This window comes from Alligator sinensis, unplaced genomic scaffold, assembly GCF_000455745.1.
Source record: "Alligator sinensis unplaced genomic scaffold, ASM45574v1 scaffold597_1, whole genome shotgun sequence".
Taxonomy (NCBI): domain Eukaryota; kingdom Metazoa; phylum Chordata; order Crocodylia; family Alligatoridae; genus Alligator; species Alligator sinensis.
This window is the reverse complement of record NW_005842074.1, coordinates 7,868-32,116: the sequence shown is the minus strand read 5'-3', so window position 1 is coordinate 32,116 and position 24,249 is coordinate 7,868. Positions and strand designations below refer to the sequence as shown.

At 41.7% G+C, this 24,249-nt stretch overlaps 1 protein-coding gene across 1 annotated transcript in view; it reads right to left on the bottom strand.

Annotated features, from left to right (window-relative positions):
• The window catches only part of LOC102376867, a gene marked incomplete at its 5' end in the record, with an annotated part of 37,554 nt that extends 13,634 nt beyond the window's left edge, over nt 1-23,920 (bottom strand). The window contains 4 exons of the mRNA XM_006023654.2: nt 10,086-10,243; nt 13,294-13,430; nt 21,410-22,296; nt 23,840-23,920. Coding sequence (XP_006023716.2) covers nt 10,086-10,243; nt 13,294-13,430; nt 21,410-22,296; nt 23,840-23,920 — 1,263 coding nt within the window. The remainder of the gene's footprint in view (nt 1-10,085; nt 10,244-13,293; nt 13,431-21,409; nt 22,297-23,839) is intronic.
• Nucleotides 23,921-24,249: the final 329 nt, after the last annotated feature.

Sequence of the window (24,249 nt, the reverse complement as noted above, 5' to 3'; positions counted from 1 at the left end):
TTTCCCTTAACCATCTCTCCCAAACCACAAATCCAACAGCAGGGAACATGTGGGAAAGTTCTTCCAGTGACAATATGCTTACCAGGGGTGTAGGTTGTAGCCGTGTTGGTCTAAAGACATAGGCAGATGAGGTTCTTTGGGTGAATCTGATATCTTTTATTAGACCTACTTAAATAGTTGGAAGAAAAAATTTTTGGCAAGCTTTTTGGTTTAAAAACCCTTCATCAGGCTGAGGAAGTCTCTGCAGTTGTTGTGTGCCCTTCCAGGATAGAATGAATAGTAAAGAAGCCAGAGGCTGGTATGCATGTAAGACAGGCAGTCAGTAAAGATGTGAATTGAAGAGTCAGTGGATGAGAGACCGGGGGGGGCCGGCAGAGAGAGAGAGAAAAAGGAGAATGAATGTAGCAGTTAAATAGTGGAGTGGAGAGTTACCTGGGGAGTCAGATGTCAAGCAGGTTATAATGTGTCATAAAGCCAACGTCTATATTTATCTTATCATTCGCTTCTAAAATTTCCAAACCTCCTGTGCAAAGCTGCATTCCCAAAATACATCTACCACTGATTCTATGCTCCCTCCTGCCCCCACACTTCTCCTGTGGACATTTTGCTGGTCTTCCCAAACCCCACCTATATTGAACCTCTCTTACTGTTAAAGCTCTCCTCACCATTTTCTACATCAGGTCTGCATGTTCCTCTTTTAAATGTTCCCCCATTACTCTTTTCCACACTTGCCTTGCTTGTTGCTCTGACAAATTGCTCACCTCAGTTACTTTGTCTTTCCCTTTGATTTCCTTCAAAATCCTTCCCCCTTTCTTTCAAACCTTGTATCCTTAGCCCTTCCAAACCCCATACTTTATTAAAGTTCTCTGCTCTCCCATAATTTATCAGCAATTTCCAAGCCCACCACCGCATCCACCCAGTCCCATATAGGCCCATCCTCAGCAGCCATTTCCTCACCCAAAGTCTACAAAAATTTCCCATTTTCCTACTTTCTTCTGATGCTTCCCTCATCACCATTCTAACATAGCGTGCATTGATAAATGACATCTCTATGTCTGGTAATTCCCACCCTCCGTGCTCTTTTCCCTTATACAATTCCTTCCTGACAGTCTGTTCCTTCTGGGGTTCTAAAATGAACATACAAATCAGTATCTGGATTTTCCTGCTTTGAATCCATGATGGAGGATATATTATACCCACAAACACCACAATGGGTAGCAACACCTGTTTCACCAGCTTCACCTTCCCTGCATATGACAAACCTCTTGTGCTCCAAAACTCCAAAATTTTCCTAACCCATGACCCTCTCTTCCCATGCTTTTGTGCCTTTCCCTTCTATATCAAGAACCACTGCTAAGATTTTTATCTGATTCTTAACTGCCCACATGCTAAACTTCCCTAGGTCTCCCCAATTTCTGATCCCCAACATCTCACTCTTGGTCTCATTAGAGAGAATCCTGAAACATGGAAGACTGCAAGGAAGCTTCAGGGGCGAAAGTTAAACGAGGCTATCTCCCACCATCATGTTAAAGTCATCCATTTACAGGGAGCATTTCACTCCCCTCCCCCGAAATATTAACTCTACTGATTATTTTGTCCCCCCTTATCCTCTGTACCAGAGGTTCCATGGTGCATATAAATATTCCAGGTGACAAGGGGCACCCTTGCCTCACCCCTGTTCGTATCTGAAAGGCATGATTCAAGTCTCCCTTCCACAGGACCTGACTGTGCTATGTCATACAACAATTCCACCCAGACTACCAACTTTTCCAGGAATCCTGTTTTCAGCAGCACCTCAAAAAAAAAGAAAAACCCCCAAAACCATATGACAGGATAACGCATGAGGCTTTCTTGAGATCAAAATTTGCTAGCACCATATTCCATTTTCCATCTTTCACATATGCCAGCACATCTCTCAATACCCAGCATGTTTGCGTGATTCTTTTCCCTTCCACCGTACATGTTTGATCCTCTCATATGACCTGATCCAGAACACTTTTCATTTGTATTGTTATGACTTTTTGCCAGGGTTTTATAATCTGTATTCAATAATGTGATTGCCTCAAGAGCTGGAGGCCATTCTCAATCTCTTATCTTATACAGTAGCATCACTACTCAGCCTGCAAAGCCTTCCCCAAATCCTTTTTTCTTCCATTAGCTCTCTGAAGACTTCCACCAAATCCTTTCCCACCCACAGAGAGTTTCACATAAAATTCAGCTGGAAGTCCATCCTTCCCTGGTGACCCATTTCCTTTTAAAAGTTCTCAAACATTTTCCTACTTCTGTTATCCTTATTTCCCCTCCTAACTCATACTTCCTTTCATCCTCCACCTTCTCCTTGATTTCAACCAAGAAGACTGTTCATTATCAATTTTCCACTTTCTGTACAAATCCTCATTAGAAGTCTGCCACAGTGTTTCATACCACCTCCTGGCCTTCTACAGAGTCTCCATTCCCCTTTTTCACTTTCCTCCCATTCCATGGGTGTGTATACATTAAACAAATCTACCTCCATTTCTTCTGCGTCCAACAACATCCTCTGCATTCTTCCTTCTACTAACACTTGCACTTGCTTGACTTTAACCCCCAGGTTTTTAAGTAACATCACCAACCCTGCCACCTTGTTTGCATTTGTCCCTGCCCACCATGACTGCCCCAAATGCCATCTCTTTTTCAGGTAGCCACTTTTGATCTGAGGCCACAAGACATCAAGAAGCAATATGCCAATTGGAAACTACCACAAAGATAGGCCAGTACAGCCCATCTGAGCAATACATACTATAGTGCCTATTAAGTGCAGCCCCCCTCAGTCACAACTCTTTTCCAAGCATGGTAAGCCACAATATTGCATATAGTTCACCCAGAATCCCTGTCATCCTCTCTCTTAGCCTTGTGCATATGATTAGTGTGGCCCCATCCTTTGTGAGGTGAAGCCAAACCAGGTTGCCTTGTGCCCCATCTGTATATACATTTTGGAGTTTACTAGGATTGGTGTCAAGAACACCTGGCTGCAGTATTATTTATTATTAGGGGGATAATTAACACATGCATCCTTTGTGAGCAGGATATCTGAAGTGTACACACACACACACACACACACACACAAAGCAGTGCTGAGCTGTAAGGTCACCATGACCTGAAATGCTGTTGACTCTGTTGGGGCCCAGCCCCATTAACTATGGGGTAAATCATGAGCCTTTTGGTTTTGGACTAATATTATCCATAGTCTGTACTATACATAGGTAGGTGTAAAAGTGTTATTTAAAGTATGTTTATAGAATACTTGTACTAAAACTTGCAGCAGTTTAAAAAAAAAAAGTAACATACATCAGTTCTGGATAAACCAAGTGTATGGGTTCTGTATGAAAATTACTACAGCCATGTTTAATTTTAAGGCTATTGTTTTCAAAATTTCCTCCTCATGTCCACGTGCTCACAGAGAGCAGGGCCTGACAGCAAGGAAGAGGAAGAGCCTGCGAGGGGAAAAAGCTGGAGGAAAGCAGAGAGCAAAGGGACTACCTGACCCCCCAGCTTTATTTTCCCTGCTATAGCACGTGGGAGGGGGACAAATTAAAAGGCAAATCTCCAGTGATTAGATTCTATACCTGGAAAATTATAACAAATTTATAAGTTTTCCATATATAGAACCTATGGGGCAGGGTGGGGGGGGGTTATCTTATAATCAGGGTTGTTTTCTATTCAAGTAAATACAGTAAACAATGCCCTGCTCTAAATATTCATGTGAACAAAAACTCTTAGGATGTATATACAGAAGAGAGTATATGAACTTGGCCAAGCTGAATTAAAAACAAAACAAAAAGCAACAAACTTGTGACATTTGGAATTGCTTCTTCCACCAGTCACCCACAGATTTATACTGCCGACTTGAAAGGATTGGTAACCAAGATGAAATTTATTGCTACAACACTTTGGTGGTTTATGAGTTGGTTTTTCACAAAGGGTTGGGTTGCATTTGTTGCAAGTAGGAACCCTTTTGCTAGTTGCAAAAAGAAGATTGGCGATTTAAGGGATACTGAGACTGGGCAAGTCCTGTCAGAAGAGAGTACAGCATCATGGTGACAGTCTTTTTAGATTACTCCAACATGTCTCAGTCATGTGTAAGCCATTTAACAATGAATTTCACGTATACTAGATTTAATAATAGCACACTGGTTAAAGACTATGTTGACCCTCACTTCTGGGCTAAGTAAAAACAGTCAAAAAGCCTGAGGTTGAATTGATTCGGTCTTTTCAGGTTAGTCTAAGCTGCAAAGACTGAACCAATAAAGCAAATGAACAGACATTCACTTTTGATTCAGGAAACGTAGCCACATGCCTGCAATGGCTCAAGCCAGAAGCCAGGAGGCACTAGAACATGGCTTTCTGGCATGTAGTCAGCATGGGCTGTATATTCACTCCCTCTTCCTGCTGCCCCAGAGGTCTCTGGGATTTGTCATCCACACATCACAGCAGCTGGACTCTGCAGGGCTGCTCATCACTTCCTCTTCTTGCTTCTAGGTGCCTCTGGGATTTGTAGTCCACAGTCACAGCCAGCACTGAGCAAGCAAGGCAGGGAAGTTTAACCCCTTCCCATCATACACAGGGGAAGGGAAGTTTACAGGAGCAATGCGTAGGGGGCGCACATGGGTGCACGTACACCCCCTGTGTGATGTGATACACTGCCTGCAAAAAGGCACTGCCAACAGTGTCAGCGGTGCCTGTGTGTGGTCACTGCTTGCCACCCCGCAGTCACCACCACCAGCGGCATCTGCAGGCAGTCCACGATTATTGCTGGCCGCCACCACCTCAGCCCCCCCTGGCCGACAGTGCTGGCAGCATCCACAGGAGCTCCACGCTTACCACTGCCACACTCCTACCACCACCAGTACAGCATGCCCCCCAAAGCCACCAGGGCCACATGCCATTCATGGCAGTTTAATCCTCCTCCCTGACCCCAGACCTGATTCAGGTTTTGCTTGGGGAGGCTATCCAAGTCAGTAAGCCAGCCCTCACTGGTCCAGCTAGGGAGCAGATGGGTGGGCCCAGTTCTGCTTTCTAGAGCAGAAAACACAGCCCAGCCCAGGGCTGAAAAGCAAGCATGCAGGGATGTGGGGGGACTCCAATTTAACTAAAACCAGGAAGGGGTCTAGGACAGAAGTTTCAAAAAGAGGTTTGACCCAAATCAGTTAAGTCTGATACTACATTCAGCCAGGTTTATCTCAAACCAGTTTCAGCCATTTTGAAGCTGGTTTATGTTCACTGAGCTTCTGCTCTGTTACAGGTTTAAACCAGTTTCTGATCACTTAAAACCAGTTTGTGTAACTTTTGTCCCTAGCCCTGAGGAATACTCCAAAAAAATTTGTCCGATTTAGAAAATTCCACTTAAACCTACTTTGAAGAAGAGTTAGTCATTAGCTCTGTAATAACTGCTTGAGATGACTGTAGCATAAGTTTTAAATAAGCCACAAAAATGGACATTTTATAAATAATTATCTATTCACTTCATAAATTTCATTTCTACATAATAAAATTACTTGTTGTATGGAGTTGGGGGAGGAATACCAGTTTCCAGAACAGACCCAGAGATCTATGGCTGCGTACAGATGTTAAAAAGAAGCTTTACTTTCAGCTCAATGCCCCCTACCCCTCCCCATGCACTGAGCACAGTACATGCCCAGAAGAAGCATTGTGTTAATTTGATTCAGCTCACCCAACATCTGTATAGATTGGGTGCTTCAGCGGGGCTTTTTGGCACTTATCTAGTAGCTGACTGAATCACCTTTATATAAAAATGCCAAAAATCTCTGCTGAAACACCCAATCTATACAGATGCTAGGATCCTGGGGAAAAGAGTTAAACTGATGCATTTCCTCTTCTGGTAAAGTGCTGTTTGTTTGTTTTTTTTCACATCTGTTGGCAGCCTATGGGTACCAAGTTCTAAGGCATTGTTTGACATCAAGAGACAGAAAGTTCATTTTAGAGGTCAGGCCAACTCCAGAACATAAATACTAGAGAAAGGGGATGTCTAAGTATTTGTTTCCATGTGTTACAAATCCTATGAAAATTTCACTAAATTCAGAATTACAAAATGTTGACCCACTCTGACCAAAAATCACTATTGGTAAGACCATTCCAACTCCGTGTTTAACCGAGCTGGTAGTAAGCTACCTGAACTTCACCTGAATAAATCAATCATTCTTATGAATGGATTTTCTTTCTGAAAACCTGACAAAGTCCAAAAAGCAATGCTTAATCTACACCCTGCTCAAAGAAAGAGAGAGAGAGAGAGAGAGAAGAAATGGGGCAACAGGGAAACAAAGAGGATTTGCTTTTTGTGTTTACAGCAATTGCTCTGTACTGGGATAATCTAATCAACTGGGAATGCATTTAAATCAGAGATATATTTCAAGAAAGATTCCAGGCTTGTCTTCACTGATCCTGGCACTGTGGCAGAAAAAAAAATGCCTTTAGGCACCAGCTCAGTGGGTAAGTCACAAAAATTGGGCAATGTAGCCAGCTTCAAGCATGCCTGAGCACTAGGGCTGTACGAAGCTTTGGTCCCCGATTTGATTTGGCAGAGATTCAGGCCAATTTGGTGGCCAAATCTGAATCGAGTCAGGAGACCCTTTAACCTCTCCGAATTAAATGGGAACCTTCTGAATTGATTCAGAGAGATTTGGAAAGATTTCACTATTTCAGACACAGACGCAGCTTTAAATGTTTTTTCTACGTACCTCAAGGTACCAGGTGGCTTGTGAATGCTGCAATGGTTGGGTGCATGGAGTGTCCCACAGGAACACAGGGGACTCCCCAGTGCACTCGGCAGGAGGCTGGAAGTCCAATTCTGGGTCATTATGAATCCAGTCCATTTCTGGGTCCACCAGGGATCGCGTGGACCCCCCTGCATGCCCCACAACTGGTGCCTTTTGGGTCTGGGGAGGCACCTGGGGTGCCTCCCTTGGATGATTGCTGAGCTAGGGGCACACGGGGGGGCTCCCCCCCATGCTCGGCCCCAAAAGTGAACTAGAAGTACTTCCAGTCCACTTCCGGGTTCGCTGCTGAGCGCATGGTTCCCCCCTCCCCCCCATGCTTCTGTGGGATGCTCCATCTGCCCCAGCATCGCAGCATTCACAAGCTGCACCCGGTACCTCGAAGTATGTAGGAAAAAAACATTTAAAGCTATATCTATGTCCGAATCGCCGAGTCTCTAAAACAGCATCAAATCTTCAGATTCAGCTGAATTGAATCTGGGACAGTGATCCGAATCAACAAAATCGAATCACTGTCCCCAATTTGGACCAAATCCAAATCTGGGGGGCGAGGGGGAAATCGAATATGGCCCGTTTCACACACCCCTACTGAGCACATGCCCCAGGACCACTCCTGGCTTTGTATCCTGGTCCTGTATTTTGGAGTGTACTCAATTTCAGCATAAACTACACCCTTTATTTTTAGCTTTGTTGTATCCTGCATGGGAGCAAATGGCCAAGACAGGCATCTTGGTACTGGTCCTAAAAACTCACAATGGAGACAGTACAGTCAAATTGGCATGGCCTTTGATGCATATTTTCAAGTCTCATTATGTGCTTAGAGGATAAAGAGAAGGCATACTATATTCCTTGAGTGTTTTCTGAGTAGCAAAAACACTGGTAATAAAGGTCATAGTTCAAAAACTTGCAGGCTGTCTCATGGTCAAGCAACTTTTGAAGTAGTACAGGCAATCAATGAACAATCATATCTTAGAAACCAAGCACTGAAAGCATATGCCTGGGGTTTGCAATCAAAATTATTCTCTTCCTGATAGAATGGGAGAAGCGTTAATATCACTGGGACTAGATCCCTTGTTTCCAAAACTCCTGAAGTTTCTAAGTTATCCAGACAGACAATCCAGGTGGGAGTTTGTGCCCCTGTATTGTAACCAAGTTTTAAATTACTGCAACTTCAGTTGTCATAGAAGATAACTATATATAGGGTGCAGTCCTGGAACAGGTCAAAATTGGGGGGTGGGGGGAAGCTCCATGCATCTCTGCTTGTATGATACTTGTATGATGGACATAGCTCTTATGTGGCATGAGTGATTGGCAGTAAAAATAATACCCCTCCGTAAAAAAAGATAATGGGTAAGGGGTAAGCGGCAACAATGACATGGGGACTTTGAGAAGAGAGTCAGTTCTACAAGGTTTGTTTGGAGGGGTATATGGCAGAGAACAGTATATGCAGTGTTTATTTCGATAGGCATTCAAGAACATGCTATAATATGTTGTTTCGAGGGGACACAGGAGAGTGTTAAATTTAGAGTACCAAGATTGGTGGATGAATAAAGTAAAAGGGGCACATGATGTGGATTTATCTAACACAAATCAGGATAATTTTGTCTCTAGACAAATGTATCAAGGGTATATCAAAAAAGAAACAGTTTGGGCATAGAGAAATTTGTTCAGGTTCTATTCCAAATGAGCAAGGCAGTGTCAGACTATTTTTAACAAAAGCACAGCTGGTTTGGTCCAAAATTATCTACATCCATACCAGAGGATAATCAAGGAAGATGAAGGTTAGAGTCCAGCAAAAGGTAATGGATAGTGAAGTGCCTAATTTTATTTAGCAGAGATGCACAGAGACAAACAGTTGAGAGAGACATTTCCCACCTGGGTACAATACTATCCATTTATTAGAGAAGGGGAAAAACAGTTAAGAGGGGAAGAAGAGCCAGCATAGTTTAAGAATTCAAGAATGAGAGAGGGGAAAAGGAAGGAGCAGAGGGGAAAAAATATTCTGATTATGAATTAAATATCAAAATGAACAAATGTGGTAGCTAACTAAATAGCCTTAATAGTGAAGCAGAAGTTTACCAAAAAACACATACACCTCACATTTGGTTTTTGGTAGAGTGGTATGCATTATCCTCTTATTCATCACTAATTATGGAACTCTGTTTTCCTTTAAAAAAGGGGAAATATTTTGACAGAAGTCGGATACAAACATATGGCCAATTCTGTGCTGAACATGTTTTGAGAAACATTTGTTGGAAGAAGCTATTTTTGGCCAAGTATGAAGTTGGCAAAAAATGCCATCATATATTGATTATTTCTGCTCTGCTGGAATTGGGAATCCAAAAGCTCAGACTAGGCTCTGCACTGCAGGCTAAAATAGCTTTTGGAAACTTAAGGAGAGACAGTCTGAAGCCTTTCTGAATGCAGAAAGCAAACAGAAATGCTTATCAGCCATTCTTCCCTGAGAATAAAGATTTCATAAGTTTTCTGTAATTTTTTTTTCCCCATGAATTAGTTTCGAGCTATTTTTGCCTAAAGAAATTAAGTATTCTTAAGAATTTTGTACATAGTAAAAAGTGAACAGTAAATCACATTCTTTCAGGAAAATTAGGTCATGCTTCTATAGCAACTTCAGTCTAAAGGATCCTAAAGTGCTTCACAAATATCAGGCAAAGTTGGATAGATGTGTTATTAGACCAACCGAATAGTTAGGAAAAAAAAGTTCTTTGCAAGCTTTCGGGCACAAATACCATGCATCCCAGCTACAGAAATGCAGCCATCTCTGGGACTGATGATAGCAGGCAAGAATAGCTTGCAGAGAAAATACTAGTAAACACAGCATGGGGGAAGTAAACACTCACTTGTAGAACCTCCAAATGTTAATGACACTGCTCTGCACTCTCTAGTAAGCCTTTTTAGTCTCCTCTTTAAAAGACACACCACACACGCACATAGTCTTGAAGACAGAATATTTTGGAAAATTAACAGCTCCAGTTTCCTCTTCTGCAACAGACTTGTTCAATTACCTTAACAACTTAACTTTTCTGTGCCTCAGTTTCCCCATACTAGTACATAAAACTTATTCCATCCCTCCCTTGAGGGGAAGCCATGATTAAACTACATAGAAAAAAAAAAAGAAGAAGTGTCTTAAGCAAAGATTTTTTTCCCCATGGTTGTTTACAAAGCAAAAATAAAATGTGAAAACTTCCCCACAGGAGTCCCAGCCATCCTGAATATTTAAGGTAACCCTATGAAATATTGGGGAAAAAAATAAAATCATATGCAAGTGGCAGGTCAGTTTAAATAAATGCTTACCTGCAATTTTACTTAGCATTTGTTGTTCATCCTCTGACATTTTTACATATACCACTTGGTTGTTGAATTGCCCAATTCCATGAAAGGTCATGTTAAGGAGTTTACCCTGTAAGATGGCTTCTATTTTAGCTTTGCTCTGTTTCAGTGCCAAGACAGCCCTTAAAAATAAATAAAATCAACACCTTAAAAAGGCAGATTCACTTGACAGGTTAATAATCACCCAGAGAGAATAACACTAGAGCTATGAGAGATTGCTATGATGCTTCCAATTTTTGGCAAGGAGACCATTCTTCAGTGTTACAGAAGGTATGAGAGCAAAATGCTTTTTTGCTGTAAGGTTCAATACAATCACTTGGATTACAGATAGAAGATATGGAAGTGGTTTGAGTAAACTGAGATACATTACACCCTTAAACAGCCTTTTCAAGCACTTAGAGTTTGATACATCTACAGTATTTTGCCCAATATTGTTAGTACATCAAAAGTATACTACATTGTTCTTTCAGACTGAAAAAAAAGTCACACAAAAGAACAAACTTCGATTTTTTGTGCTATCATTAAATGTTACTATTACAACTTAACCTATTTTTCTGTAGTGTTAAAGATAAAACAATCCATGATCCCAGTGGGAGATCATTTAACCTTTGGATGATGGACAGAAGCCATTACAAATCCGAAACAATATTTTTGGAAAGGCTATAATAAAAATTGGGCAAGTGCATAAGCTGATATTTAAAACATCTTGCTAAAATTAAGTACCTTACATATTACATTGCTAACATGCTTTAATTACCTTGCTAAATCAGGCACTGAGATGTTTAAGTAAGAGGTTTGTCATTATTCAGGGGGGTTTGCAATTTAAATGCAACTGAATTGTCAGTTACAATTTGTCCTCCAAATGCACATCCTGGCTCTTGAAAAACTCATGCTGGGGGTCACTGGTATATCATCCAAGATGGCAACTGTCACAGGTAGAAAATAAGGTTACGGGACACCTACCTGTCAATTACATAAGTTAGCGTGTTTGATTTATAGAATCAAGTTGTCCAAATTTTGTCCAAAAATTTAGTAAACTGTTGCATACAGGACACATTGTATAATCCATGGTTAGTCTTCAGATGCAGCAAGTGTGAATGTTAATGCCCCTGACATTGTTCTGTGCATGCAGAAGGCACTTAATATTTTACTGACACCATGGACTGTCTATATTAGAGAGAGTCTTCACTACCAGAGGACACTTATTTCTATTTTAATATAAAAGCTGCTGACCTAGGACTTACTAGAAGACAAGAACTTTTGGAGGGACCACTGAACAGAATCTCTCTCTCTCTCTCTCTCTCTCTCACCATAATCTGAATGATGTCACATCAGTAGCTAAGGGATAATCACCATTCAAAATAACAAATGTAATGAAATTTGCTGGATGAATTTTTGCTCTACAGTGAGATATTTCATTTTCCACAGACTCGGCTTCAATAATTTAAGATTGAGAAGTAAAGCCATGTGTAGACAAAATGAGGGGCACATGTGCACAACACTTTAAAGCAGATTAAATGCTTTTGCACATGTTGGCAGCGTATTGTGCAGCAATTCCAGCTGCTGTAGCACATTTGGCAGCATGATAGACCTTAAACAACTTGGGGCACAGCAAACAAACTCCTCAAGGAGCTTTAGTTCACTGCCTTACAGCTGCAGAGTGAAGCACCAGACTCCATGCAGCTCAGGGGCTCTGCAGGAAGCCCGTGCAGGCAGCCTGGCAGCAGCCCAGGAAGGCAGGCTCCACCCAAGAAAAAAGCCAAGATCTTTTTTTTTTTTTTTTTTTTTTTTCTTCCTTCTTTTTTCCCCTCCCCTGGACCTTGCCTGCCTGAGCTGCACAGGAGCCCAGTGCTTCCCTCTGCAGCTGTGGTGCCCCCCAGGACCACCCGAGCCATGTGCCTGCAGGCAGGAGCCGCTGCTGCCATGGAGGGAAGCACCAGCCCCATCCCCGCAACCCAGGGACCGCTCCACTAGCTGGCAGCTCGCCCTCCCCTCCCCACCGCCGGAAAGGCAGGTGGCTCAGCAGGGTGTGTGCATGACATGGGGGTTTACTTGGCCCTAAATTGAAGTGGTGTTTTTAAAAACCCACCACTTCTATTTAGGTGCCTTCCCCCCACCCCAAGTTTCATCTACACGCCCTAAAAATACTCACTCACAAAATGTAATTGGGTCCTTTCATGTGCTTAACAGAAAGCACCAGCTAGAGGAAGATCCTGTGCAGTACAGCTCTACCAATAAGAGGGTAAAACATGGAGAGAATTTGTCAGGAAGACTTCTTTTTATTAGATATAACCATTCGTGTGTGTGCATGCACACACTTTTAGTTTCATTGACACTTGTTAGTTTCAATCACCTCTTCAGCCACCTGATTCACATTCATATCATGTCCTCAGCCTCTGGGAGGGCAGCCCCCCTAATTAGCAGCTATAGCAGAAATCAATCACATTATTAAAGGCTTTCCCCTCTCATATCCCTTCTTGCAAGCTTACCAAAATACTCAAAGGGCCATACCGATAAAAAAAAACAACAACCTCATTTCAGACAAATTACTATTTGATGGGTCCTAAGAAGAGGATTCCTAGATCTTTATTTATGTAGACAGACAATTTTCTTTCAATCAGTTGAGTTTCCCAAATTAAAAATGTAAAATTACTTTTAAATACATTCAGAATCATTTGAGCTGGCCATGCTGAAGTCCTTCTTATAAAGACTAATAGCCATTCAAAATAGGGCTCCCTTTCAATTCAGTTTCCTCTTCTCTTTAGGTTTTATGGAAGACTAAAGGCATCTCAGGAGCTAAGACTTTCCATTTAATCCAGTCATAACTTCCCTCTAAGAATCTATAGTCACTCCAAAATGCATTTGTACAGGAAAGCTCAGAAAAGTCAGCATTTTTCATTTAATTATCACAAAGAAGTATTTAAATGCATGGTGCTGCTTTTCTTCCATGCACTGGCAAGATCTTCTAATTTTAAAAAATTAAAGCTCCAATGTTATGTTGTATCTAGATTTCATAAAAGCAGTGCTTAGCAAAGCAGATAGTTTAGCACTGTAGTTATGAATAATTATATTCACTAGTGCCTAGAAAATTTTTCCGCTTTGGCTTTTTTGAATGGAAAGGCCCTGGAGTCATTTTAAAGAAACTTTTCTTTGCATTTATTTTAATTCTTACTTTTTTACTTCTTCTTCTGTTCTCAGATGAGCAACAATGATGGTAAGATGCATAGTCTGAACAGGAATTAAAGCTCTCAACAAAGCAGGTTCTTTAGTAAATATGAGTTCCTGTACATCTTCAATTTTGTCTAAAATCTGCAATGCAGTAAACAGATGAAAAGCATATCATTTTAAACTAAAAGAATCCAAATTTTCCAGAAAGAAAGAAATGAACATCTCAGGAACCAGTTACCTTCACCTGAATGAAAGTAATTCTGAGATTTGTGAAGGTCCTGCACCTGGGTTCTTCAGGCTGAGAAGATATGCACTTATAGCTCAAAATCCCAAGTAAACATACTTGGAATTCTGTCCTCAGCTACATTTGCACAGCCTCTTGAACTTAAAGGTGGTTAAAGGTGTAAACCCAAGCAGAATTTGCACCTTAAGGTTTAGAATGGCTAAACCAATTCAAGAATCAGCCAATATGCTTTCCTTTTTGAAAGCCTGAGTTCTGAATTTGGCCCACACATAAGCCAAGCAAACTCCATGGATCTTATACCAGTTCTAAACTTGACCATAAGTGTGCTAGAATAAAGCTAGCAGTGATGTGTAAATGTTAATGTGATCGTCATGCAGATGTCAGTTGTTAATAGACTGTGGAAATTGAATAGCATTTCCATAATTAATCTTATACCATTTTCTGATTACAAATTTGATCACAGATTAAATTGATGTCTCTTCCCAAAGGGAACTGGAATAGCCAACCCATAATTCAACAGATTAAATGTGCTTTTCTCCAAGGATGGAATCTTATAGGAATTGACCATGCAGTTCTGGGTCTTGACATGATGAGACCTAGAGTTTTTTCTGAAAAAACAGTCTTTGATAAGGGGGGGGGGGGGGGGGAGGAGAAGAGAGAGACAGATGCTAGTATACACAAAGATTGTAAAATTCTGTTTATACATTTATATTTTCAAATGGTTCCAAAAAGTAAATTATAAAAATTCCAGAGTATGTATTCAGGAATATATATAAGAGCAAGCATATGTACATAAAACACATATGCTTCAGTCAAATGACTTAATATTAGAGCATGAATTATCTACTTTCTTCTTGGGAGCAACTTGATTTTTGTTCCACATGATGAAGGATTGGCATATTTGTAGCAAATCAAAAAAATGCTGGTACAATAAGGGGGAAATATAATGGATATTTGCTGAACTTCAATACAAAAAACACACATAGAAAGGCAACCAATTTGAAGGTATGAAACAACACTGAGCTACTTGAATTCTTACAAGTTTTTGGACAATTTCTCACAGTGAATAACACCTCACTTTGCAGCCAGTTAATTTAATAGAATAAGGTACTACTTATCTGTATTTCCAATATCAAACTGCCTTGAGTGTGGCACTCCCTCAGATTGTAAGAAGATTGATCAGAATCAAACATTTTTCTTCAGCAATACCTTAGTGGTTCACAGTATCAGATGAGCAGTGGAAACTAATGACTTCAGTTCCACTGAGCAGGTTAAAGTCTTGCATAGCAAAGGGCACATCTATACCACCCCCGCAAGTATTCTGGAGGTAAGAAAAAAAAAGTCACTCTGCCCATTGTGCTGTTTAGGGACACTCTTCTGGTGGTGACCAATGTAGGGCCAGAAAAAGTCTCTCTTTTACTTGATTGTCAACATGCTTGGGAATTTGCATTGTGTTCATTGGGGGGAGGGAAAGAAGTTAGGAATGACTTTGGAGGAAGGTGGTAACACTCTCAGATTTTCTGTAGCAGAGGGGTTGCTGGCTTAGAGGAAACGTTGCAGGAGGGTGGGGGAGGAGAGATTTCCCCCTGGGGATGAGTCAGGGCAGGGGGAGTGGGTAGGAAGAGATTTCTTGTATCAGGATGCAAGTGGCAGTTGGGGTTGGCAAGAGGTTTGCTTGCATCAAGGTTGGATGGGGGGTGGGGGAAGTTCTCTGGTTTTGGGGAGTTGTATGGGGAATCATGGTTGTGGGTTGCGTGCTTATTATAAACTGATTCGAGACTTTTGGGTAGGGCAGGGTGTAAATCTAATAACTAACCAACCATCTTGTGCAGACTACTCTCCATTATGAAAAGGACCTACACAAAATATCTCCTGTTCCCTGAAAAAGAGGGTGTGGGGAAAACTCTGGACCAGTGGGTTTCAGTCTTTCTTCATTTGCAGATCCCTAAAAACTTTCAAATGGAGGTGCAGACTATTTGAATTAAAAATATATGGATACCCACATTTACAATTGATCATAATCATCTTTTGCTGACCACAGACTGTCAAAAAGGGGAACAGCAAGGGTCCATGAACCACAGGTTGAAAACCACTGTTCTATATTAAATCCCACCAGAGCTTTCTTCCTACACTTTCTGCTAACCTCATCTGCATCATGGTATCTAACAAACAGATCAGCAATTTTTGCTAAAGCAAAGCCACTGGCAGACATTATTTCCAATCAAGCAACAGGTGCATCATGCCCCATGACCTGCTTCATGTTCACAGGACAAGCTATCCAGAGGGGGAAAAGGTGTCCTGGAAATGTGCTCTGCAGAACTCACCAGCAAGGGGAGCTAGAAACTATCATTCCTCTCACAACCAAGGGGAGCTGGAAAGGGGCTGTCATTCCCCCCTCCCACACCTTTAGCTATGCTGATAATGAGAAGTGAGGACTGAGCTCCCCTGGGTAAAGGAGCCACTCCCCTGACCCTTGTCAAAATCAAGGGAGATCCACATGAAGACAGAAGGCAGCCAGAGCAGCAGGACTCAAGTTCTCCCACAGACCTTGGGAGGTATTTCAGTTTGTGCTTCTTGTCTTTCCCCATGCTGTCTCTACTGGCAGCTTTCCAAGCAAACTGTCTCCCCTTCTCTCAGATTACTATTATGTGCAAGTAAAGCATGTCACGTTGAGCATCTCTCTCCTGCTTCTCACAGGAAAAGGTACTCATAGCTCTTTAAAGAAAGCTTTGAAGACTGGTTGGGAAAAGGGAGGAAAAGTCAGTCATGACATCTACTGAGAGACCCTGGGGCAGTAGAATTCAGAAGAGAAAAATAAATAAATAAATAAATCACTGACTCTCGGCAGGGGCGGGGGGGAGAAGAGTAGCCTACCCTGGGATGCTGAAAAGAGTGTTTGGTCATGTCTGTCACAGGTTCAAAGTAAAGCCTGATAGAAACTAGACAAAAGAAGTCTGTGTGGCTAGTTGGCCATTTTTACTGTCTGATAATTATTTTGCATATGTAACGTGTCTAAGTTTTATTGTGCATTTAACTGGTACATTGCACAAGTAATATAATGCATCAGGGGCTTCAAGGTGAATTTTTTTCTTCCTCTTTTAAAAAGAAGACCGGCTACTAATCACTTAAAATATGAAAAGAAGGGTCCCAGTCTTCCCCCCCTGCCCCTGCAACCACAGTAATACTGGGTCAAAACCAGTTCAAGTGAAGTTCATTGGCTTAGGTTAGTAAAATGCCCCTTGGAATTCCCTGTCACAATGGGTGCATGCCTGCAATACTAACCTTCCAGAAGTGGCAGTGTGGCCTCTCTTCTGCCCAGGAAGCAGCAAGATGGCAGGAAGCCCCATGCCCTCACAGTCAAACAACTTCTTTAGGCTAGGGACAGATGTTGCATTGGTCCCCGAATAGACTAATGCCCGTATTGGACAGTAGCTGAATGTGCTGCCATTTTTCTGCCATTGATTCAGTTATGCAATCCTGGGATAACTGTACCAACACTTTGCAATATCCTGGGATAAACTGTTACTACCTCTTATCCAGGACACTTTAAAAAAGGGCAACAGATTGATGTTGTATTTATCCCAGGGTAAACCATTTTATTCCAAGATAAAAATCATACAAACATCTGTTTTCAGCCTTAGGGGCACAAGTAAAATGAAAAGAGAAAGCAAAAGATTCTATACTTCATAAAACACTTTTGTGTACACACACACACACACACACACACACACACACACGTGTGCATGCCACAGACTAGAAAGAACTTCCTGGGTCAGAGACCATTCTTTAAATTACAGACAACTAGCATTAAAATAGGTCCCAAAACAGATCAAGTTCACTGTGACAGGGTGCTCGGTGCATGCCTGTCTTCTTGAGAGAAAAGTCTGCTGGAAGAGCAGCCTGCAAAAGGGGGGGGGGGGGGGGAAGAGTCCATTAAGGAGTCAGCTGACTAGAAGGGGGCCAGACTTGAGACGTGTAACCCTTGGGCCTGAGCTGGGCAGGCAGTCTACCCCTGTCTATTTGCATCTTCCCAGAGATCATGGGCCTTAAGGCCCACCTAGTTAACCAATAGCTCTTCCCCCCCGCCCCATTTGGGGCCAAAGTTTGAAAGATACAGCTGATCATTTTTTTTTTTTGGTGGGACATCCAAGGAAGAAAATGGTAGGAGTGGATGGGGGGGGGGGGAGGGGGGGGGGGGAAGGGGGGGGGGGGAGAAAGGGGGGTGTCAAAGGTTCAAAATGTGAAAAGAAGTCCACAGAAATAAGAGCGCCTGGAAGCAAGGCTTCTGATAACTGCCAAGCTGGTGCAAGCAGCGCTGAGCCCAGGAATAGACCAGGCTTGGGAAGAAGAGCAAGAGAGCCCATAGCCTGGAGATGGGTAGAGAGCAGAGGACCAGGGTGCCCAAATTCCAAACAGCAAGTAGACCAGAGCCCAAGAGTAGCAAAGCAGGCCTTGGAATGGGGTCAGGGGCCCAGCACCCAAGACAGGGCAAAACAGATATGCCTGGTAGTTGTGGAAGATGGACAGAGATAGACCAGAAGAACAAAGCCAGTAGGAGGGAGAGGTGGAGGGCCCAGGAAGGACTAGGCACAAGGACTAGAAGGTCTGGAGCCTCAGGGGTAGTGGGAAGAAGACCAAGAGGGTCCAGTGCCCAGGGGATACTAGAGCACATCATCAGGTCTGGTAGCTGGGGTAAGGGGGTTAGGAGGAAGGGGATCCAGTGCCTAGAGGGTACTAGGAAAGCCAGAGACAGTCCAATGCCCAGAGGGGACTAGGGTGCATTGAAGGGAAGCTCCAGTGCCTGGGGCCTACCAGAGGGAGAAAGTAAGGTCAGCAAGGCTAGAGAGCCCAGGAGTGGAGAGGAGTGGGGCTGGGAGCCTGTAGCCCAGGAGAGGTCATCTCTTACCAGATCACCTGCAAGGCATGGGAGCAGGTACCAGGGAGGATGGAGCCCACAAAAACTAGACATTAAGGCAATGACCACAAACATCTGTGGTCCTAGGAGTAAGATCAGGCTTGGGAAGTTCTCAAATAACCTCCCTTTTATCAGAAACTGATGACATAAAAGCATGGCATGCAAGTAAAAAAGGGGAGAGGGCCCCAAGGGGAGTCAATTTGGCAAGAGCTGAGCAGGGGGCAACATGACCACCCCTGGGTGGAACATTTGCTACAGTCGCATCTTAAAATAAATTACTTTGCCCTCAGTACTCCTGTTGGAGGAGCTGAACTCTAGATCCCTCTTCTAATGGTTAGAAACTCTTCCAATTTCCAGCTTCAACCATGCTGATTTGATACATGTCAGTTCTTTTCTCTTGCTTACATTTATCCCCCACGCTTGTTCACTCATTGGAGGAGCAATACAGCATCCATTTAATGAATCACAGAAAGTTACAATGATCTTCTGCCATGCCCTTGTGATAACCCCAAAGCAAAGATCATAAAATCATTATCTGTCAAGACCAAGGTATATTAATGACCTTGTTCTCTCAAATGCAAAATTGTTGGGTTTTTTTTGTTTGTGTTTTTTGTTTTGTTTTAGAAAACAAAAAAAAAAAAGCTAACAACCAACCAACCAGAAACTTTAATAAAAGAAATCTTACAAAAGACTACACAGTTTTTCTTGCACTGGAGAAAGAATGAGAACACAGAAAGATATAGCAGATGTTCAGTCACATTTTAATGCACATCTGGAAAGCATTTAAATAGTATGGTGATGAGTGTAGTATGAGAAGTTATGCAGAACAGAGAAAAGGTCAAATTATATATTGCAAACAATTAGATGATGGAGCGGCAGAGTGGAGGCAGGATGCATCATAAGCAGCAATGCAAATTAAGTATAATGGCATACAGACAAATAAAAAACAGACAGACAGGTAGCTGTATGTACCACAGAAAACCAGCAGTTTCAGGACTGTCCTCCTATGTACATGTAAAATGGATTCCTTTCTGGTGGATACCAGTTAGATACACCAAGGTTATTGGTGAGACAGAGCATTGAAACCTATCCAAATATCAAGAAATATATTTGTAGGGTGTTTTCTCGTTTATTAATTTAAACCTAGAGGTAGATGTTCATGGCTTCATGCTGAAGAAATTCTCAAAATCCTATAGGGATGTCGAGACCAATAGCCATCTCAACCTCAAAACATGGAACAACACCAGTCACATTTCATTGATTGCACGGCAGCCAGTCAAAGTTTTTTGTTTTTTTTTGTTTTTTTTTTTTTTAAATCTTAATCCCAGTAAATTTTGGCTCCATCTATAGAGAAAGCATTGCTGGGGGGGAGGGTTTGGATGAACCAACAAGAGCTGCAAAAAAGCACACAAATCCAGGGAAAGCAAGGAGGTCAATCAGAAAACAATCCTTTGCACCAGTTCCTAGAAACTAGGGATGCAAGTTTTGATGACAAGATTATAGAAGCTCAAGGGGCTCTTAAGTATTACCCAAGTCACAAAGAAGAGGATATTTTGAAAAGATTTTCAAACTGGCTTAGTGTCATCCCAGATGAATGGTTCAGTAAGGTTAGTTTGAAATCAGCCAATGGTTTCCTGCATCTGGTAGAGACAAATGATGGAAAAAGCAGTTGTGCCAAATGTAGAGGCCTTTCAACCAGTTTTCTATGGCTAAGAGACTGGTCTACCCCTTCAACTGGTTACAAAGATATTCCTGGAGGCATGGGGAGTCCATTTAAGAAACCACTTACCTTACCCTTAAAAGTAGATGGTCAGTGAAGTTATTGCCCCTGTTCCCTGCTGAGTATAGGCCTCCACCCTGAATTATAATAAAAGCAAATTTAAAGAGAAACTCAAGTTTCAGCAGCATAGTCAGGATCCTAAGTCTGATTGTAGGAAGGTGAGCACATACAGACCCTTTCTATAATTTATAGGGGGCTGGGGCTATTCGTTCCAGTTGATGTCTGCACTGGAACAACCTGCTAAGTCATTTCAGGAGTGGTTAACCAAGTTAGGCAATAAACGGCATTTATAGTGCAGTGTCTAATCTTGTTCTCATTTGCACAATTTAGCTTAGACCATGCAAAAACATGTTGGACTAAAACAAACCAACCAACCCCTGCATCTATCCTGGAGAAGGAAAAAAAAAAAAAAAAAAGGCTCAGAAAAAGACGTCTAGTTCCTCTAACGAGAGTAGCACCCATATTATATAAACCTGGGAATAAGACACTTCTCTGCTAACTCTATTCAGCTGATAATGTGCAAAATTATTCCTTCATCATAAGCAGTTTAAATAAATCTTGTACTTGACATATCAACTAAAGGAGGATTCAGAGTAAAAGTCTTACCACAGTTTTCTTAAGACAGGATGGAATTTTAAACTGTTTTCTTGACCTTGCAAAAGGGTTCAGTTCCAGCTTGTGACAGGCCTTGAAATTATTGTGAAGTGATCTGCTATATCCTTCTCCAAAAAGGATTTTGCAGATACAGTGCATCTATACTTGAGTTTGTTTTCAAAGTCAAAAATTTGGCACAATACTAAGAGTGATCGTATAATCTACCACTTCCACCTCATACAGTACAACTAGAAAAATACTATACAGAGATTTGCAAAATATTCAGACATACACCACCCCCGATTAGAGGGAACCACAGAATGTTAAAAAAAAAAAAAAAAAAAAAAAAAAACCAACAAGAAAGAAAGGGGGGGGGGGGGGGGGGGTGGTTTAAAAAAAAAAAAAAAAAAAAAACAAAAGAAAAGGAAGGGGGAGGGTGGGGGGGGGGAAAAAGAGAGAGAATTGGACACACTGTTTAAAAAAAAAAAAAAAGTATGGAAGTGATAAAGTGGTGCTAGCAATGAATACAACAGCATTTTAGTCATCTGATATGCTCATTTTGTTTCATTCAGTTAGTTTCACAATACCTGGTCATTTGTTACTGGAATAGAGACAAAATAATTTGGCATCTCCCGTGGCAGTTTGTTAGATGTGGGTGGTTTATCTTGCCCTTTGTCCTCCTGCTGCTGTTCCTGCACCTGGTCCATCACCTTTGGTCCTATAGTCTCTCTCCCTTCCACTTCTTGGGCCAGCCTCTGGGGAACCACTACCTTTGACTCTTCTTCCTCTTGGCTCTGGTCTTGTGCCTGCTTCTCCAGCCCTTCTTGACTTGGCACTTGAAATTTCATTACTTCTGTTCTTTCCACGTCCTCGTCCTTCTCTTGCTTCAGCTCAGTCACAGTAAACTCCCTCTCATCTCGGTTCTCTTGCTGCTCCTGCTCGGTGGCCTGGGACTTTTCCTCACCTTGGCCCTCAGCCTGGAGTGGTGTCCCCTGTGGCCTTTCTTGGTCATGGCTTACTTGTGGCTGTACCTGGACAGTCACCTGGAAACCCACCCTACCTTGACCCTGCTGCTGTGGCTGCACCTGTACAGTCACTGCACCCTGGCCTTGTTGCCATTGTTGCAATTGCACAGTCACTTGTGGCACTTCCCATTGTTGGCTCAGCAGCTGCATCTGTGGCTGCACATTCACAGTCACTTGTGGGAACTCCAGTCCCTGCACCTGTACAGTCACCTGTGGGGCCATGCCTCCTTGCCCCTGCTGTTGTTGCTGTGGCTGCATGCAGACAGCTGCCTTTGGATCTGTGTCAGCTTGGTGTTGGTTCTGAGTTGCTTTCAGGCATTTGCTGCTGGGTGGTTTGTGCTCCTTCAGGAGCCTTGGCCTATGGTGCTGGACCTTTCTTCTCCAGAGTTGGTTCCTCCTCCAAAAGCACTTCCTCCTCTTTTGGCGTTTGAAATGGCTTTTTAACGGAACTGAAGAAAAAATAGCAAAACACTTCCATCAGTTATGATGTCCAGATATAGCTACATATCCATGATTTAGTATCGACTCAATTCTACAGTCCTAAAGAGTTTGGGGACTGTAGATATACCACTGCAATACAACTAATTTACTACATACAAAGATCAGACAGACAGATGCAAAGCACTCAAATGCCAGAAACAGCCCTGCAACTCTTTTGCATATGAATTATGATATAATCCTACATGCTCAAATGCTGTTTCTTATACTGAAGCAGACTTCCTGTGCTTCCTATCCCCAACCTCTAGCATGTCTTCCTTCATCCTGTACATCTCCCTCACACCCATTCTTCTTCTTTTCACTCCTGAGCAATCCAGTCAGGCATCTTTCCTCACTTCATGCTACCAAAATATCATCAGGCAGGGCAATAACAGCATAAAAGACAATTGTTGTTGTGGGTAGTTGCAGTATCTGACCCCCAGCAGCCCTGGGAGCTAAGAGGAGCAATTACAGGAAGAATTCCAGCTTAAACCAAAAACAAGAAAACCCCAACAAGAAAAAAAAACAAACCACCAAAACATTTGAGCATGCTCTGTCCTTAAGCAGCAGCAAGGCAGATGGAGTCTTCCAAGGACTTCACTGCTCATCCTCAGTTAATAATTTATTCATGTTCTGTAAATTGCCATTTATTCATAACAGTCAAATTTGGGTGGATTTCATAGGTGCAAAAAATAAATAAATAAATAAAATAAAACAAAACAAAAACTATGCACCACTCCCCATAACCCCCTAGGGCAATGATCTTGCCAAAAATCAAGGCTATCCCTTTAGCTCATGGAGGCACTGTAGTTTTCAATGGTATGGTTAAAGTTACGGGGAAAAATTATTAAGAAAAATATTAATTTTATTGTCCAAAGCAACTGAACTTTTCATCAGATTCTTATAATGTAAAATTTCATCCCAAGGATTACAATTTGAGTTAATTAGAAATAGCTGAAGCTGGGGTCTTAATGCAAGTGGTAAGCAACCTGAAGTAATACTGACGAGTCCTTGTATGCAATGTTATACTTGTCATCAAACATCTCAGGTTGCAGAATAAAAACTTAGTAAGTGTCCCGATTTGGCATGAAAAAAAAAAAAAAAATCTTGTGCTCTTCTGGATGGAGGCGTTTTCATGAAGAGTTAACTCTTTTCTAAAAGCAAATTCAGTTGTCACAAGTGTTGCCTCATGTCTTTCATCTTAAAGATGATGATGGGTAAAAGACTACAAGTTCATACAAGATTATACTTCCCAGAAGTTAGTTATATTTCAAATCTAAAGTGCTGTAAAAACTGTGGTTCGAGTCAAATGCTTAAAAAATATATATATAAATGATACTTCTATACAAAGGAGACATCATAATTGTTAACTAGTTAGAAGTCAGATATTACTTGTGACTTATAGGCTTTATCAAAAGATTGGATTTCAAGAAGAGCATTAAATCATTGCCATATTAAGTCACTGATTGCCGAGTAGATAGCCTGGGATGAGTGCTGAAGAGGCATTATGCTTACTTTCAAATATCTCTCTGATGTCAGCCTTAAGAAAGGGGAGCTCTGCCATTGCAGCACTGTCCTCATTTCTCAAGTAGGCAACTAGAAGAAACCAAAACATGAAATCTCAATATTAATATTAGGTTACATGTATGTAACTTCTGAGATAGACTTATGTTTGTTCAAAAGTTATCAGTGTACATGAAAGGGGGAAGAAGTGATGAAAAACCAATGAGTGTGTCCATTAGTCTTCCTTCATCTCAATTTAGCTTTTAGCTGAAGCCACACCAAACTACAAAGTTACACCTCAAGGGTATTATAGTAAAAATCGTAGTAAGTAGATAATGTTTCCAATCAACTGGAGAATATGAATCATACTAGTAAATATTTTAGAAACATTGTAAATAGTATTTGGAATATTTTAATTTTAA